Source organism: Mastacembelus armatus, chromosome 7 (assembly GCF_900324485.2).
Source record: "Mastacembelus armatus chromosome 7, fMasArm1.2, whole genome shotgun sequence".
In the NCBI taxonomy this organism is placed as follows: Eukaryota; Metazoa; Chordata; class Actinopteri; order Synbranchiformes; family Mastacembelidae; genus Mastacembelus; species Mastacembelus armatus.
The window spans coordinates 22,991,727-23,008,384 of record NC_046639.1 but is presented as its reverse complement, the minus strand read 5'-3'; the positions used below and the strand labels follow the sequence as shown (position 1 = coordinate 23,008,384).

The window sequence follows — 16,658 nt, the reverse complement described above, 5'->3', positions numbered from 1 at the left end:
ACACGTATATTTTTCAGCCTTTCAGTATGCGCCCCTTATAAAAAGCTAAGACAAAAGGGAAACAAGTATTATACTTACAAAATGTTATTCATATTAGGGAAATTATAAGTTCAATTCCCAACTTTTGAATTTTAGAACTTGCATGATTTCAATATGCTCAACTTCAAATAGAATAATGTTCATTTGAAATATTAGGTTTCAGTGAAATAATGTTTTACAAATAAATTTTGTTACAGCATGCAGCAGATTTCTAGCAGTCAGTCACTCAGCATTCTGCAGCTCTAATCCCCACATTGCATTGATGATCATGAATCCTACTGAAAACCTTACAATAATGGGCAAAAAAAAAAAAAAAAGTAACTAATGTTTGGAATTTTTAGATTTATTAAACTGAACCCTCTGCGTGGCCTTTTGTAGCTCACAATTTCAGTAAACGCAATGATGGGGTATCAGTCTTGTTTGGTTAAATTATTCAGAAACCCAGTGGAACATATTAAATTGTCTTTAGGCTTTGGTGCTGTAGTTGTGGGAATTTCTGTTAACATTCTTCTGCTTTATAGATAAACAAGTTTTAATCACATTAGATTGCTTGGGGGTCTGTGCTGTGATGTATGTTTGGAAAAACAAATATATATATATATATATATATATATATATATATATATATATATATATATATATATATATATATATATATATATGTCTTTAAAAAAAAAATCAATGAACTGCTAAATAATAATAATCTGTGAATGCATTAAATGTGACTGCTTGAACTGTATTCCTTAAAAAGTGTAATATAAATGCATCTTAGAATATCATATATGTCTCTAGGTTGGATAGTAAAGCAAGTAAGTTCTCCCTTCTTTATTGAATGGTAAGCTGCCAGTGAAAGCCATTCAGGCTGACACAAAATCAGCTCAGGGAAGACAGGTTATAGAAGAGTCTGTGCTGCAGTTCTTGTGAGGTCAATCCCTGACATTCACTAACCATCTCTCCTTTATACTGCTGCTTCTAGTAACTTCTGAACACCCTCAAAGGTTCATTAAGTGACATACTAACTGCTCTAAAGTACAAAATGAATAAAAACATAATAGCATAATAATTATAGTATTACAGCAGTAATTGTAAAGGTTGGAAGGGTTGATGATCAACACAAATGACTCATAAAATGACTCCACAAGGTGCCCAGACTTTCAACTTTCAAAAGCGACTAACTTTTAAAGCAAGGCATGTTGGATCTTCATAATATCGCATAAGGTGATTTCCACTGATTTTAGTGATGGCCATATTACCTTACCTTTACACCATACGACCTAAATGTTAAGTGAAAATTAACATTTATTGTGGGTCAGTTTAGTTTTTTTATTACCATTTTTTGAAGAATAACCACTAAAAATTAAGGTAGAAGTTTAAAAACTACATATGGGCATATATTTATCAAACTACTAGAAGTACAATTTTGGATTTCAGAAACAATCCTCCATATTTACTGTTATTCATGTGCTTAAAAATAAAAACTGACAATTTAATTATGAGCTTATAGGAGCAAAGATTATTCATTTTTAGAATCCACAAAAAAATCTGAAGTGTAAAAACAATGGTTCAGTGTTTTACAGGGAGTTATGTACAACACTGATGCTTTGCTCTCAGTAGTTGCCAGGCAACCAGCAGAGACTCCAAGAAATTACTAATCTTCTCATCCAACTCTGTCAGAATGTGAATAATCATATTCTCAAACTGCTGTAGTGTTGTTAGGAAATCTAAGTAGTGAATATTCAATGATGTCAATAATAATTTAATTAGTCAATGGATCAAGTGACACAGTGAACTTTAAGCTTTCAGGTCCTGGGGAATGTGCAACCACAGTATTTGTCTTATTCCTGACCAACTATAATAATAGTAATGAAACGGTTGAATTTTTATAAAACCAACTGTCTCAACTAAAGCTCTCCAAAGAATGGAACGTGCTAATTTTAGGAATCTGGTGGTTTTGCCGTCAGGTTAAATTTCCCCTTGTAATTTTGAAATCTAATGGCTGACTCTTAATCTAAATTTTGGTGTAGGTTTTTATGGTTTTATGGAAAGTTCTCAGTCATCCAGGTGAAGTTATCTATAAGCTAAAATATGGATTTCTTACAGTTAAGTTGAAACGTTTCACCACTCATCCAAGTAGCTTATTCAGTCTAAGGAGAAGTTGGTAAGGGATCTCAAATTTATCCTCCAAATTGGAGCCTAAAAATGCATTTTAGCACTCTTTGTATAGAACAAAACATGTTGGAATCTCCATTTATACACAAAATATTAATATTAATTAATTAATTTAATTCCATATTAATATTAATATTAAATCTAATCATGAAATCTGCATAATATTAGTTGAATACATTCAAGCTTTCCAGTAGGTAAACCTTTTTATTTTTCAGTTCAGTTCATTTTTTTCCCCCACATGCTTTCTTGTAGCTCCACTGCCTCAATAATTCAGTTTCTAGGGAATGCTACCCAGAATTTAGGCTTTTTTTGGAAGTATTTTCCCTGTAAAAATAACCATAGACATCAAACTCTTGAAAGGCTAATTGGATAAATCTGCATCTCCATTAAGGATAACTTAATTGCTGTTCTCAGTGGCAATCACATTTTGTGATTTATGATGAGATTACTGTATTTTTCTATAACATTATCATGTAGCCCAGTGTTGGGAGCCGTAAAATACAATCTTCTCTACAACACATAGCAGCACAGCAACGTCACCTGACTGCATACTGTCTGCTGCGCACCATGACCCACACCACTCAGCCCACCCTCTACGCACTCTGAGGAAAGTTCCTGTATACTTGGTGGGTGCTTGGAGGACAGAGGTGCCATCAGATATCAGTGCACCCTGCCATGTTTCAACACTGAACAGATGAATAGGCTTTATGCACTAAGCCTGAAGGAGGAGAACAGTAAGATGGAGGGGGGAGTACTGTATGGGGGGTGGGATGGAGTGGGGGGAGTGCCCTTAGCCACGGCCAACACTCCATCATACATAGAGGCGTTAATTCATCTGACAGGGAATTTCTGTCACTCAGCAGCGTGAAGACACATAGCCTTGTCTCTATTTCCCATCATGAAATGTGCATATGGTGGTGGTGAAGAGCATGCCAAGTGAAGGATGGTGGCCTGTTGCTGTCCTGGCAGAATTGACATCTAGAGGGTTACAGAAAGCCAATACACGGCACAGAGACCAGCCCTCAGCACTGACTGGCAGTTTGATGACCTTATCGCTGAATCACAATGCTGCACAAGAGCACAATGGGAGCACATATGCACATAAGGGTTCAAACGCACAGAGCTTCGAGCAAAGACATGAGTGTATGCTCTACATATCAGCACTTTGATCAGACCCACTGCAGATCACCAAAGCACAGGAGCACAAATATCTTAATATCTCTACCTGAAATAGGCTGCCAAGGGCCTACACTCATGTTCACAATATTCCCCTGATTCACTATGCACCACCGCAGAACTGAGAACTGGTGGGCACGATGAGGTTATTCAACTCTAGATATATGACACTGGTTGACACAGATAACACACACAGAATATAGACCACCAATTATAATCTTTTCTGTTAACATCACAATCTATTCCTGGTGTTTACTGTTCCTCATCCATAGACCGTTGTACTTACCAATGAAACATTTAGTTCGCTCTAGCTTATCTTTATACTTGTTTGCCTCTTTAATTAAGACAGTGCAGATACATCAGCAGTTAGTGCTAACTGATGAAATACCTTTATCAGATTTAACAAGCAATCACATGAGACAACTGTGCGCTGCTCACATCCAACTGAAAACAGATTGGGAGCTGTGAGAAAGGCATTTCTTCTCCTTGGGGAGTTTGCCATAAAATTATATGCCAGGCTGCCCTGAATGAACTATGACAAGGATTCCATTTCCATATTAAAACAATGTTCCTTCATAGATTGTAATTACTTGCAGGCTGCTGAAGATGAAAGTGAAGTTTTACAATGTTTTATTTCAAGAAGCATCTTTGCAAACGACATTTTGCATCATCTTTATTAAAGGTTCAATTTGTTGTACGGCGAGTAGAATTAATTATTCATTCCAATATGCATTTGGTATTATTCCCCATATAGACACAGATATAGTGCAGAGCTGCTCTGTTCTGACTTGGCTTGAACATCCCAAATTTAACTGAACCAGTTTTCTTGAAAGAGCCAATCAGACTCTAATCAGTACAGTAACATGCAATAATGCGTCTGAGTGATTATCTACAGCCCTTTGTATGTTCCTTTCTTGAAAGTTGCATTCTCAAAGATGAAAAAGTGCCAGTTTAGAAAGCATGACAATCATATTAACATGTATCAAATCAGATAGGAATTTAACTAATCTTCTATGCAAGATTTAAAACGTGTGAAATCTTTTAAATATTAATGGTGCAGGTAATCTGTCAAAATTGATTTGTATGGCCATGGTTATCAAATTGAAATAATATTAGCCTCAGAATAAGCCTATAACACTCTGTAGCACCACAAATGTTACATGGCCAGCCAGCTATCTCCTGCAGTTATTTTAACGATCAGTTATGGGCTATTTAAATGAAATGCATTTACATATTTGTTTTTAAAAGCTTGTCATTTGCCCACACAGAAATAAACTCACATACCAATGACAATACAAGGTAAGTGAGTCGCTTAAAGATAGTCTTACATGTCAACAGCAGAAGCCTTCCACAGAAATTTGAGGATGTTATATGTGCTCATGCACCTAATCATGAAGAGGCAGAAAATTAAGATGAGTCATTTAAGTTTGTGCCTTTAAACTATATGCTTAACTTGACTGGAAAAACACAAAAGCAGTTTAGATTGCAGATTGAAGCCTAACACAGTTATGCAGATTGAAGGCTAACACAGTTATGCAGATTGAAGGCTAACACAGTTATGCAGATTTCTCCATAACTGAGAAATCTGCAATTTATTTTCTTGATTAATTAACCTATGAACATCACTCGGCTTTTAAATTTTGCCTATCACAGCTTCCTACTGCCAAGAGTCTATAGCAAATTATTTTGTGTACCTTGTTACTGCATCCAATTGCTGTTTTGCTTGATAAGTGACAACAATTCGCTGATTGTCTAAATGATGCATCATTTCGTTGTTGAAAACAATCAATGATCTGACTAAGTATTTCAGCATCCTTATAATGTATGTCAGGTTCGACACTATCAGTCTGACTACTGCTTGTTTCGTTGAGTACTTAAAAAAGGTGCCCCCACCCTGCCCGCCCCAAAAAAACTCAAACCTGCATATACAGTAAAAAAAAGCATCTGAGTCAGTTCATCTGGATTTATCCTGCACTGCAGCCCTGATTTGGACATTTTAACTGCAGTGCTAAGACCTATTCTCCCATGCCTGTTCTGATCTCACAGCTCTGTCTATTATTAACAACTCAGGATGATATCAAACAGGAATCTTATTTGGCTGAGCATATGCTAGTCAAGGCAGCAACAGCCAAGTGCAACTCATTACCTTAACACCGTTTGACGTGTGCAGCGCAGTAGCTAGCATGTAACGGGACACCAGGTGAATAAGAGGCAGTTTCAATGACCCCATCCTTTACGCTTACTGACACCATCGTGATTTTCTGCAGCTAAATGCATACGGCAGTAGAGCAGTGGAGTGAAACATTTGCTTTATTTTAATGTGCTTGGTTTAAAGGGAATACGACCACTTGATTTTACACGCCATTTGAATACTCTACAGCAGTCCAATCAATATTTATGCAAGTGAATAACTCTATGCTGAAGTCAGAGGACCTGTAATGGTATCTAAGTATGCAATTTAATCTGAGTCTGACAGAAATGAATCAGGAACAATAGTAAAGGTAAGTGTGGGAGCAGCCACAGTCTCTTCTGGGGATGAGTGGTATGTTAGCTATTACAGGATGAAGCTCATTTATCTGCAAGCAGTAAAATAAGCATTGTGTTGACCCACACTCAGTCCACCATTTATTTTTCTGAGAAACAGTTCCAGCTCTTGTATCCTAATGGCAATAGGAGATAAAATTTCTTCTATGGAAATCCCTTCATATTCGAATATATACCTTGTGTTTAGATGTGGGAATTTTTAAAGCTGCACCACTCATGATTTTGATGCAATTACAAGCACCCACTGGAACTGCAGGGATCAAGAAAAAAAGCACTGCATCCCCACCAATTGAAATGCTAGAAATGTGCTCTATTTGCCCGGATTTAATTCTCATGTCAGGTGTGTACACTACTCCACCCAAAGGGAATGACAAATTGAAACTTCTCGTAGCAGCAGTAGGATGGTACTCCCTCAGGAGAAAGTCAGGCTCAAAAGCATTGAATTTTTTTCTTTCTCACTGGAAAGCAGGAGAATGCTGTATAGTTTGATAATGTCCCTTTACAGGACTTCTAGGTCTTTGCTCTTCAGTTTTTTTTATACAGTTATCACTTGCTGACATTCAAAGCACATTAGGTGACATTGTTAAGGGCAGATACTTCACTTGCATACTGTATATCCCCCACTACAACTAACTCAGGTCTGCGTGCAACATGACCTGAACAATACAAACTGATCTGCCTTCTGATGCAACAAAGTCCATGCTGCAGATATTACAGTGTAGACTACACTCAGACAAATGTGTTTTAATCTGCATCTAATTTCTGATTGTGTGAACTGTGCTTTAATATTCAAGCACACCCCTCACAGAAAATATCATCAGGCAGAAAATAGAACAGGAAACAAGACTAAAGGAGCAGTTTTATGCCCAGAAGTTTCCGCAGAGAAAATAACAATGCAGAAATACACTGAGTGGTGCACTACACTCAACCACAAGGGAGGTCAAAGCTGACGGCTAGAAAGAATTCATATTCACAGAGCTATGAAATATGAGCTTTGTGTGGTGCCAAATTGATTTAGCTGTAAAAATTCTTTTCATTTTGTTCCCTAAAGATGCTCACACTTTTACTGAACCGTCATCTATGGAAGTAGGCCTCGATGATTTGCTTACCATTTACGGCCAAGGTCATAATCAAAGCAAGTCTCCGTTTGAATGCTTAATGCCAGCTTGAAGAAGACTGGAATGAAAACAATCTTGTTCACTTCAAGAAATTTGTAATTCTCCGCAACTCTGATCAGGTTAATGTTTGAATGGATAGGCCCTGCTCTCTTGAGTTAAAATAACCAAATGTTTTTGAATTCATCTTTCTGGTACCACATGGAGAATTAATGTCTACCCTCATGGAGCTGATTAATTAAAAATGGAAAAAGTAGCTGTGATACCGACCAGAAGAATTTACTGTGATAAAAACTCTTTTGTCTGTTTTGTGAATGACATTTTTACAGGAAACATCAGCGATTCACTGTCTACACAACAGAGTGGACAGAGAGTCTGTCATTAATGCGAGTTCTGTAGTGATTGCAAAGCCACAGTGAGTCACTTTAAAATTTAGTGACACAGCCTGTAGACATATCTCATAAAATGCGTGCTGTCATTCCCATCGATAGCTTGCACTGCAGAGCACAGTGACAGGCTAGATTGTTGTCTTTGTTTCACAGCTTCTGGACACTGTTATATGTGTTTAGAAGTACTGATTGGATTATTCAAACACATCCAAGTGACACACTAATTATAAAATGTAACACACTGTAAAAAGCAAAATTGTCTGTTGCAGAAATAGCCTTGTAGTTTCATTAAAGTACTTTAGATATTCCACATAATCCACATTTTAAATAATATTCTGTTTTGTTAAACAGGATTATTTTTTTTAAAAAAAGGAGTGAAACAGCTGGGCTGGTAACATAAGAAGAAATATCTGAGAGCAATATCTCACTGTTTTTTCTAAATCTTATTGTAATGCATGTTTTAACTACAATTGCTTATTAACTCATCCACTGCACATGAAGCAGTTTTGGCATAAATTTGTATATGATTTGACTGGCAACCTGATGATTTATTCCCTCTCCTCTAAGCTCTTTTTTAGTCACTTCTGACACCGTAAGGTTCCTGACTCTGGCTACTACATGTTTGATTTCATTCAGCAGCAGGTTAACTGCCTACTCTTTGATGCTGGGTAAGCAGCATGTGGCTGTTTCATCAGAGCATTTGCTAAAAACAGTTGCTTGGTGCTGGCTGAAATTTAGAGTGCTGGGAAAAATGTTTGTGAGCATGAAAACCAAAACAATGAGCTAAAAGAGCTTAAAGGGCTTAGTTAGATCAACTCTGCTTAAAACAAACAAACAAACAAAAAAAAAACTAATTCAAAAAAAATGCTAGAGTGAATGCTAAAGTGCTGACTGAAATGCAGTGCCGAACAAATATAGCAATTAGTACATGCCCAAGCATCCAAATGATAAAGTTTTGGGATTGCCATTTCTAACATATACATTGGCGACATATGCTTATAGTTGATCTGAAAAATTGTTTTCATGTTCTTTATTTTAAGTTGAAATTCATTCATGGCATTTAGGTTCCTGAGCTGAAGTTAGCTTAAAGTTCCAACTGATAGTATAATTCTAACTCACACATAACGTGGACAAAAATGCTCCATCTGCCTACCTCTTACCACCAACCCAAAGGACTGCGATTGACAAAAGATAGAGGGGTTGCCACTCCTCTATAACTGCACCATTGAACCAGAATATGGTCCAGTGAGAAAATCTAGACACTTCTAAATTTATCATTGAATAAACTGGCAACGTTGAGAGTGGCTGACAGGCCATTCATCGTGCCAGTACTGGCACTGGTAGGCACGTACAGAGCTGCTGCACTTTGATTTCTTGTCCTGGCCACAATGACAGATGAGCTATGGAAAGGGTGGTGGCGACATAGCCTCTCACCACCACAAGGACTCACCTCTCTACCCACCAGTGCACCGACACTTATCACTACTTTGGGGGCCTCTCAGGTCATGGCAGTGGAAGGAGTAAAGAGGGGCATATAGTTTTGCTAAGTGAAAGGTGCTTTGACACCACTAGTGGTGTCTAAAACACTTAAAACTAAATAAAACACTATGGTAGTAAAATGGTAATTATAAAACATAAGCAGTCTAGAAATATAAGGGGTAATAAAGTTAAAAAGAGATTGACTGAGCAAATTTGTACAGTAACACACTAGTGAGATCATTTTCAGAAGAAAATGAGTCAATAATAAATGGCTGGGGGGAAGAGGAGGGTTGCTGTGGCTCCGATAATATGCAGGGGCCTGAGAGACAGTTCAGGGGCGGCAATAAGAGGTTGATGACAGCAGCAGTTCGGTAAAAACACTGCAAATTAGAGGCAGAGAGAGCACATTTCACCATACAGGCAGTTCATTTTTCACATCAGTGTCTACTTTTGTTCCCAGCAAGCTGCCAAAGACTCTGATGTAGGCACTATCCCTCCTCCACAACGGTAATTATGCTGCTGGCCAATGCTTGATTAAAAGATCTAATCTGCAAACTTAGTGTTCAATATGTCCCAACAAATTCCAGTGCTTTAAGTCTGTTCGCTGTGTCTTTGACAGTGATGGAATCCAAAATGTTTTGTCATGGACAACAGCCAATGAAGCGGAGGGAAACATCCTTTTGCTTTTTATTCTGTGTCAGGGTGATGGTGTAATTGCACTTGTGAATGTATTATTCAAGAAAAAAGCATGACATGCTGGATTTAGCCTTAACCTCGGAGAAAATTAACACCTTGAAGGCAGAACTCAGGCCTTTTCCTGTGTGCACCAGGAATTAAAACAGGTTTTTTCATCTGAGAAAATTATGGCTTTGCTAAATTATCAGGTAGCAAATAGTACACTTCATGTTGCAGCATCAGAATAAAAAACATTCTGAAGTTAGTTTAGCAACAAGGTTACAACTATTCTAAATTCTGTTCATAATTCACTGTTTAAACTTTCAAAAGTGCCCTAAGAAAACATTAATGTAAAAGATATAAGGACTTATGAATATTACAATATTTTGTTGGTTTCAATAATGTCACTATCTACTGGTTATTCAGTATCATGGACTATTACAATACAATTACCAAAAAAAAAAAAATCACAAAAATACCATAAGGTACAACAAGACTGCTATAAATTAACTCGTGATGTGCACAGACATATTTCAAGTCTCTGCAGGCTGGTTTTATTGAGCATTTAAAAGATTTTTCCTCAGAATCAGTGGATCTGACCACACCATGTGCAGCTGCAACCCAATAAGAAGCCCTCAGAGACAATGGTGCTGCTGACAAAGTAATAAATAGCTCTAAGTGCCCTTACCCTCTCTGAGCAGATGGGAATAGATGAGCCAGAGGAGCAGCAGGCAGCAGAGTGACGCACCTCCACCTGCTGAGAGCGTCTTCACTCCAGACTGCATCCTACACCTTCAGCCTTTTAGATTATCCAAAGTTTGAACGCTTTTGCCGCTTAGATGTCAAGCAGATCAGCAGAAGGGTGGCTAATCCAGTGGTGTCTCCACAGCCTGTCGTCGGCATCCATTTTGAGGGTATAATAGGAGAGGGACTGATAGTAATCCCCCTTTGCTTTTCAAATTCCCTCAGTGAACCGCATATCCATCCAGACACACACACACACAAACTGATTGTGGATATAATGTCACCAGATCTCGCCAAGTTTACGCAGCTGTGCTTTCAGGAGCTAAAATTCACTTGCATGCTTCTGAAAAAAACTGGAAGTATGTCTGTATAAACAGGAGTGAGCAGCAGCAGTCCCCCGCAGTTTTGATCATCAGACGAGATGCTGATGATGCTGTTAGTAAATTCAGCAGCTCAATACCCCCTGAACGTCGCTGTCACCGCTCCGCACGGCTGTAATTGTTATTCCCAACCAACTTCTGCACCGAGCCCGTCTGTTTGTGACTCTACAGAGAAACGCGCAAGTTACCCCGGGCGGTCATGACGAACATACCAATCAGCACGGAAACTTATCGGAAAACGCATCACTCCAGCGCCCAAAACCGGTGTCCAAAAAACAGCTAAAGGCGCAGATGCGTCATGTGTAGCTACATATGTAGAGCAGCGCAAGCGAAATGTCACGTCAAAACAAGAGCGGCGGGTCTCACGCAGCGCGCTGCCGCTGGACAAACGCACTCTGAGCGCGTCCGTACATGCGGTGCGGCGAAGTTGGGCTCGCTTGTCACCTGTGTGAGCCTCTGTAGAGCGTCTGGAAAATTCTCAGCGATGATGCCTTGCTCCTCGGCCTCGAGAAAAAGCTCCCCTCCTCGCAAAAGTCCAGTGTTGGTTACAGTGAGCGTGTTAAACCAGCCTTACTCTGTCCCGGTCAGCTTCATTTGCATGCAGGCGACGCCGGAGAGGAGGATTTCCCTCCTTCAATCCATTGGAGAAACGCTGCTGTTGCACCCTGAGTTGCTTTGAGTTGCAATGTATCCATCTGCTCTCTCGCTCTGGCTCTCTCTCTCTCTCTCTCACGCACACACGCGCGCACACACACACACACACACACACACACACACACGCAAAAACTATGCCCTAATTCCCTCCTCAAAGTCAGAAAAAACTTTGAGCTCCCAGGCTATAAATCCCAAGCTGTACAACATAGTGCTTATTTATACACAAAGATGTCCCATCTCAGCCCACAGGGAAAAACAAAGATGCACCAGTCTCCCCCACTTTCTGACATCTTCCTTTTCTCCATGTCTTTATGCTCGCTTTAGTAGGTGGAAAACGGCTTGAGGGCTGCATGGTCTGGGTACTATAGCTATAGACTTGGTTGGCGCACTCAATGTCGAAAAATGGGAGAGGTTTGCTCCTTCGCAAGTGCATGTACAATGGCTACATCGGCTTTGGAAGCAGAAGATACAATATTATAAAAATCTATCTAATATTGCATGGAGTTTCAAGTATACACACAGAGGGGCACATACTTTACTGAGTGTGTGGGGGGTGAGCTAAAGCCATGCAGATGCCAGTCTATCTTCTGAAAGAGCACCATTTAAGACTCCCTTGCCACTCCAGCACCATTACCGTTACTCACCCATCCCACCCCCACGACAGACACACACACACACACCAGACTTCATGACCAGTAAATGTGCACTTTATTAGCAGATGGAGAAGCTTCCCCTATGTGCTGCTGTGCCTTTCATCGGATGGCTTTTATGATGACGTATAGGCCTTGGCTATGGCCTGTCACATCATCACTGTAATATATGAAAAATTACCAGGCCACACACTGCAAAGACTATATATTTGTTGAGCAGTAAAGGAATGCTTTGTCCATTTTTCACTTTACTGCCACATCAGTGCATCATGTCTTTAAACCTGCTGAGGTTTTCTGCATCACTGTAACCAGCTGCAGCAGCTTACTATAGTTGGCCAAAAGCAGAAAAACAACAATAGAGTTTTGCTGCTGATGTGAGGTTTGTTTGCTTCTCTCATCTGAAGCTCAGCTTAGCTGAGTTATGTCCCAGACGGAGTTGCAGCATAATTATTCGTAACCATCACTGTTACTGAAAGCGTTGTTAAAGTTCTGCCAGATTATTTTTACCTATCATATTTATTTTCATGATAACCAATAATATATAGCTGCTATATTCATTTTATTTTAGCATATGTGTATTATGATAATAGCAATGCCAGTGACAAGAGTGTAAGGAATTTGAAAAGGCTGTACAGCTAATAAAAATTATTACAATTTATTAATTCTGGATGATTGTGAACACACTTCATAACTCAGTTATGTGTAATTGTTATACTAAAGGTGATCATTAATGCTATTCTATTATTTAAGTGCATAGCTTGTTCAGGCATTGGAAAGTAACTAAGCATTTTGTTCAAGTACTGTAGTTAATTACAGCTTTCAGGTACTTGAGCTTAAGGTTCTTAATTTCAGGTGCAGGTTATGTGCTGGAATATTTCTTGGTTAGGACCAGTAACTTAGAGTCCCTGCAAGAGCAAATAAAAGAGCTCTGCCCTCCCTGTAAAACATAGACTTTTCATCAAATATATTCTTTATATTGTTTTTTGTGGTTGTAGCTTCACATTAGGCATGAGTAATATTATTCTTCAATAGGTTCTTTGGTTCCTCAGTCTGAGTCTGCTAAGTCCAGGTAGCACAACTTTGCAGTAAAGGACAAGTTAGCAGAGCTAAACTAAAATGCTGATGTTCACAGTTTTATTGTTTGAGATGTGACCCTTCTTTTTCTGCACATAGAAAAGGGTAGATGCCATCCTGAAATACACTGTTCATCCCCAACATCCTGATGGAAGGAGAAGCAGCTGCAGTAGATGACTCACCTTACTGCACTGCATGATACAGGAGACCCTTCATCCCCAATGCCATCATGCTACACAACACCTAAGCCAATGGCAGATAAGTAATTAACATGAACTAGACTAAGGCTGCAACAATTAATCAATATTATCAATAAAAATTGACTATTAAAATAGTTGGCAACATTGGATATTTATTGATTAATTGGATATAGTGATGTAGCTGTTTGTGTCGGTCCACTCTAAGACACAGGCCCTCTGTGTTTTCAGGCTTCATGCCTGTATTTCCCATGGCACATTTAGTTTTTTTTTTTCTAGCCGCTGCATCTATCAAGCAGAGCATGAAAACGACAGAATTTATATGCGCATGTGGCTGGCCCCCTATTAGGCCATAGAAGTGGCCACCCAGGACTCTGTTGTGACATCTTTCATTCTGTTTATACAGCCTAGGTGCACCAGTGCAAAGTACAGAAAGACTGGGTGAGGTAGGAGGTAGGAAATAGTTGACAGGGTCTGGTAATTTAAGTCACACCACTGGTCTCATGATCTGAAATAACTGAGTCTACTACAGTGCAGTATGACAACTCATACTCGATTTTGCCAAGAGGTGTGAACAGACAACACTTGTTTTTTGTAAACAGTTATTTAATGGAAACAGAAATTAATATCTTAATGAACACATTGTTTGGACCAATCCAGTGCATTTGGCATCTTAATTCTACTCTGTCTCATAGTGTACATTGTTGTAACACATCATTAATTGGGTTACAGCAATGTTTGCACTTTACGGCATTTTGAGAATAAAACTGGTGTTTATCCAGACATGACATCAACATGTCAGGAATATGATACGAATCTGGAGCAGATAAAAATCTTTTGCACATCTGTTTACATTGACAATGTTGTACAAGAACTGTAGGTATTGATTCAATGTGCAGTATGTTTGTGGACTGGGGGCCCATGGCTTTGATCTTGCCTAGAGCCTCATAGTCTCCCAGGCCAGTCCTGTATGTGTGAGTTTGTGTTTGTAATAAACTCTGAAGAGAGAGATCAGTGGTCTAGGTCAAGAAAAAAAAAAGAAAGAACAGCCACAGAGCTGGTGGGGGTTACTTAAGAACACTGAGGCACAGTGGTTTGGACCGCAGACACAGAAGTTAGTTTTAACCTTCCCAAAGCCAACATTGCTTAGTGCAGCATTTTTTTGTTTTGTTTTGTTAATTACTCCTGTTTGCAAGTTTTGTCATAAACATGGATTTACTGGAACAGGTGGAGAAATTGTTACAGCTAATTTGGAACATTTGTCAAATCACTGGGGGAAAAAAAACTGCAAATTAGCAACTCGTCCGAATTTATGAGCATGAGTGTTAGGACACAATCTGCATACGGGATGTCAGAAATGTGATTTGTTAGCCTATATCAAGCTAAGGCAGGCTATAGCCATGTGGACACAACTGGCTGTTCACTTGCTTTGTTTACCTGCTGGAGAGGAGCATGTTGTGCCATAAAGCATCTGTTTTAATGGATCTTTCTTCTGCAAAAATATTGAATAAGTGGGCAATGCCTATTGTACATGCTGTGTGGACATCAGGAGAATTCAAAGGTTAATTTTTGTCATCATTTTTCGCAAGAGGAACATTAAGTAGGCTAATGCTCCACAGCAAAAGGAAAAAACAGGCACTCACCACCAGTGGGTTTGAAATGTGGCCCTGAAAAGTTTGTGTCTTACTCTTGCACAGGACACCAGCTGTTTTCTGCTTGGATTCACAGCAGTTCCAATACCAATGCTGAGGCAGCGTCTCTGTGAAGTAAAAAAGATCAAATCATCACAGAAATATTGCACCCACTCCTTGAACATTATCCACTTCCCCACTGAGTCTCTGTATGCTCACTTATTTTTCAAAAACTGAGATTTTCACTACGGGTGGCAAAACACACAAGTTCCATTTATTGCAACAAAGTTGACCATGTTTGTGATAAAAAGTGCAAAGTATTGAGAAAGTGCTGAACATACAGAACAACTGAGTGCATCAATAATGCCAAAATAAAGTTTTAGTTAATAAATTTTTAGTTAATATTTTGATACTGGCTTTCTGTGGGAAACCACTACAACTGCTCTAAGGTGCTGAGTCATGTTTCTGGTGAAGTATTTCACACTAAATTAAAAAATATCTTAATGTTCGCACAGAAGCCCAGCTTTTTGTCATCACGAACTTGACCAATAGGCTCCAGCTAGAGATTGAAGCTAGCTGGCTAGTAACGATACACTGCCTGTTTATGGGAGTGTAACTGTTTTATTTCCAGCTCTGCCTCGGACTGAACCCTGGACTCACCCACTTCTTTCTGTTATTTTCCCACAACATCTCTGTTTTTCCCTTTGGTCGCGATAAGATTGTACTTTACTTGAGTATTTCCATTTTTTGCTATTTTATACTACATTTCAGAGGAAAATATCGTACTTTTACTCTACTCCATTTCTTTTATAACTTCAGTTGGTAGTTAGTTTTTCCTACACTAAAATTATAGAACGTAATTGATCCTCGGTAGGAAATTCACAAACTACTCAGCAGCCGCTGGGCCTTTGGCTAACTACAAAAATTAGTGTACTGACTAACATTGTGACTAAATTCCCAGTGGTGGGTTCCATAGCTCAAAATTATGAAAAACATTGTAAAGTAAGGTGTCTCTCAGGACCCTGGCGGTATTATTCTAGCTTGACCAGTGGCAGGTCGCAGAAGCTGTGAGTCTCCATGTTCTACACAGATGTCTGCTTGGCTGTTTCATGCTTAACTCCCTTCTCACAGCTTTCGTTCGGACAATGTGAGTGACGTGCCAGTCAAACAGGACATGGTCTGGACCCTTTTTTCTGCTCTGCTAGAGAGAGAGGCATGTTGACAAGCCAATGCAGAAAGGCAAAGAGCATCTGTCCTTTTGAGGCGCAGCAGACCTTGAAAAAACAACACAAACAAATGTGAGTGCAACAGCAAGGTCCCTCACGCAATTACTGAAGATGCAACGTGTCCCTCATAATGATTTACACTGGTTTTCTTTCTTTATAGCTTCCTTCCAAAGATCATCTAACATCGAGAGAACACCAATCTGCTGCAGAAATAACTTGCATGAAACAATCAGAAGGAGGTTAAATTAGGACCTGCATTTTCACATAAATAAATGTCATTTTTTGTTAGTCTTATATGCTGACATAATGAGTCAGTGTAGCAGCTTTGTGAGGGTGTTTACATTTCCAGATTTGCACATAATGACATTTGCAAAAATGTATTGTAGCATTGTAACATTGTTTTTCAATGTTCATGTGATGAACCAATGGTGATTAACAAGATGAACTCATGTAACAGAAACCCATTTAGTTTGATTGGCACATGATCTCTAGGAGTAGCATAAACACAAAAGCAAA

General features: G+C 39.0%; 1 protein-coding gene across 2 annotated transcripts in view; it reads right to left on the bottom strand.

Moving 5' to 3' along the window:
- The window catches only part of tafa5l (TAFA chemokine like family member 5, like), a 39,336-nt gene extending 28,220 nt beyond the window's left edge, over window positions 1-11,116 (bottom strand). For both annotated transcript variants that reach the window (XR_003297263.1, XM_026332761.1), the window contains exon 1: window positions 10,275-11,116. Coding sequence is in view for 1 of the 2 variants with exons in the window: in XM_026332761.1 (XP_026188546.1) it covers window positions 10,275-10,371 (97 nt within the window). In the remaining variant the exon portion in view is untranslated. The remainder of the gene's footprint in view (window positions 1-10,274) is intronic.
- Window positions 11,117-16,658: the final 5,542 nt, after the last annotated feature.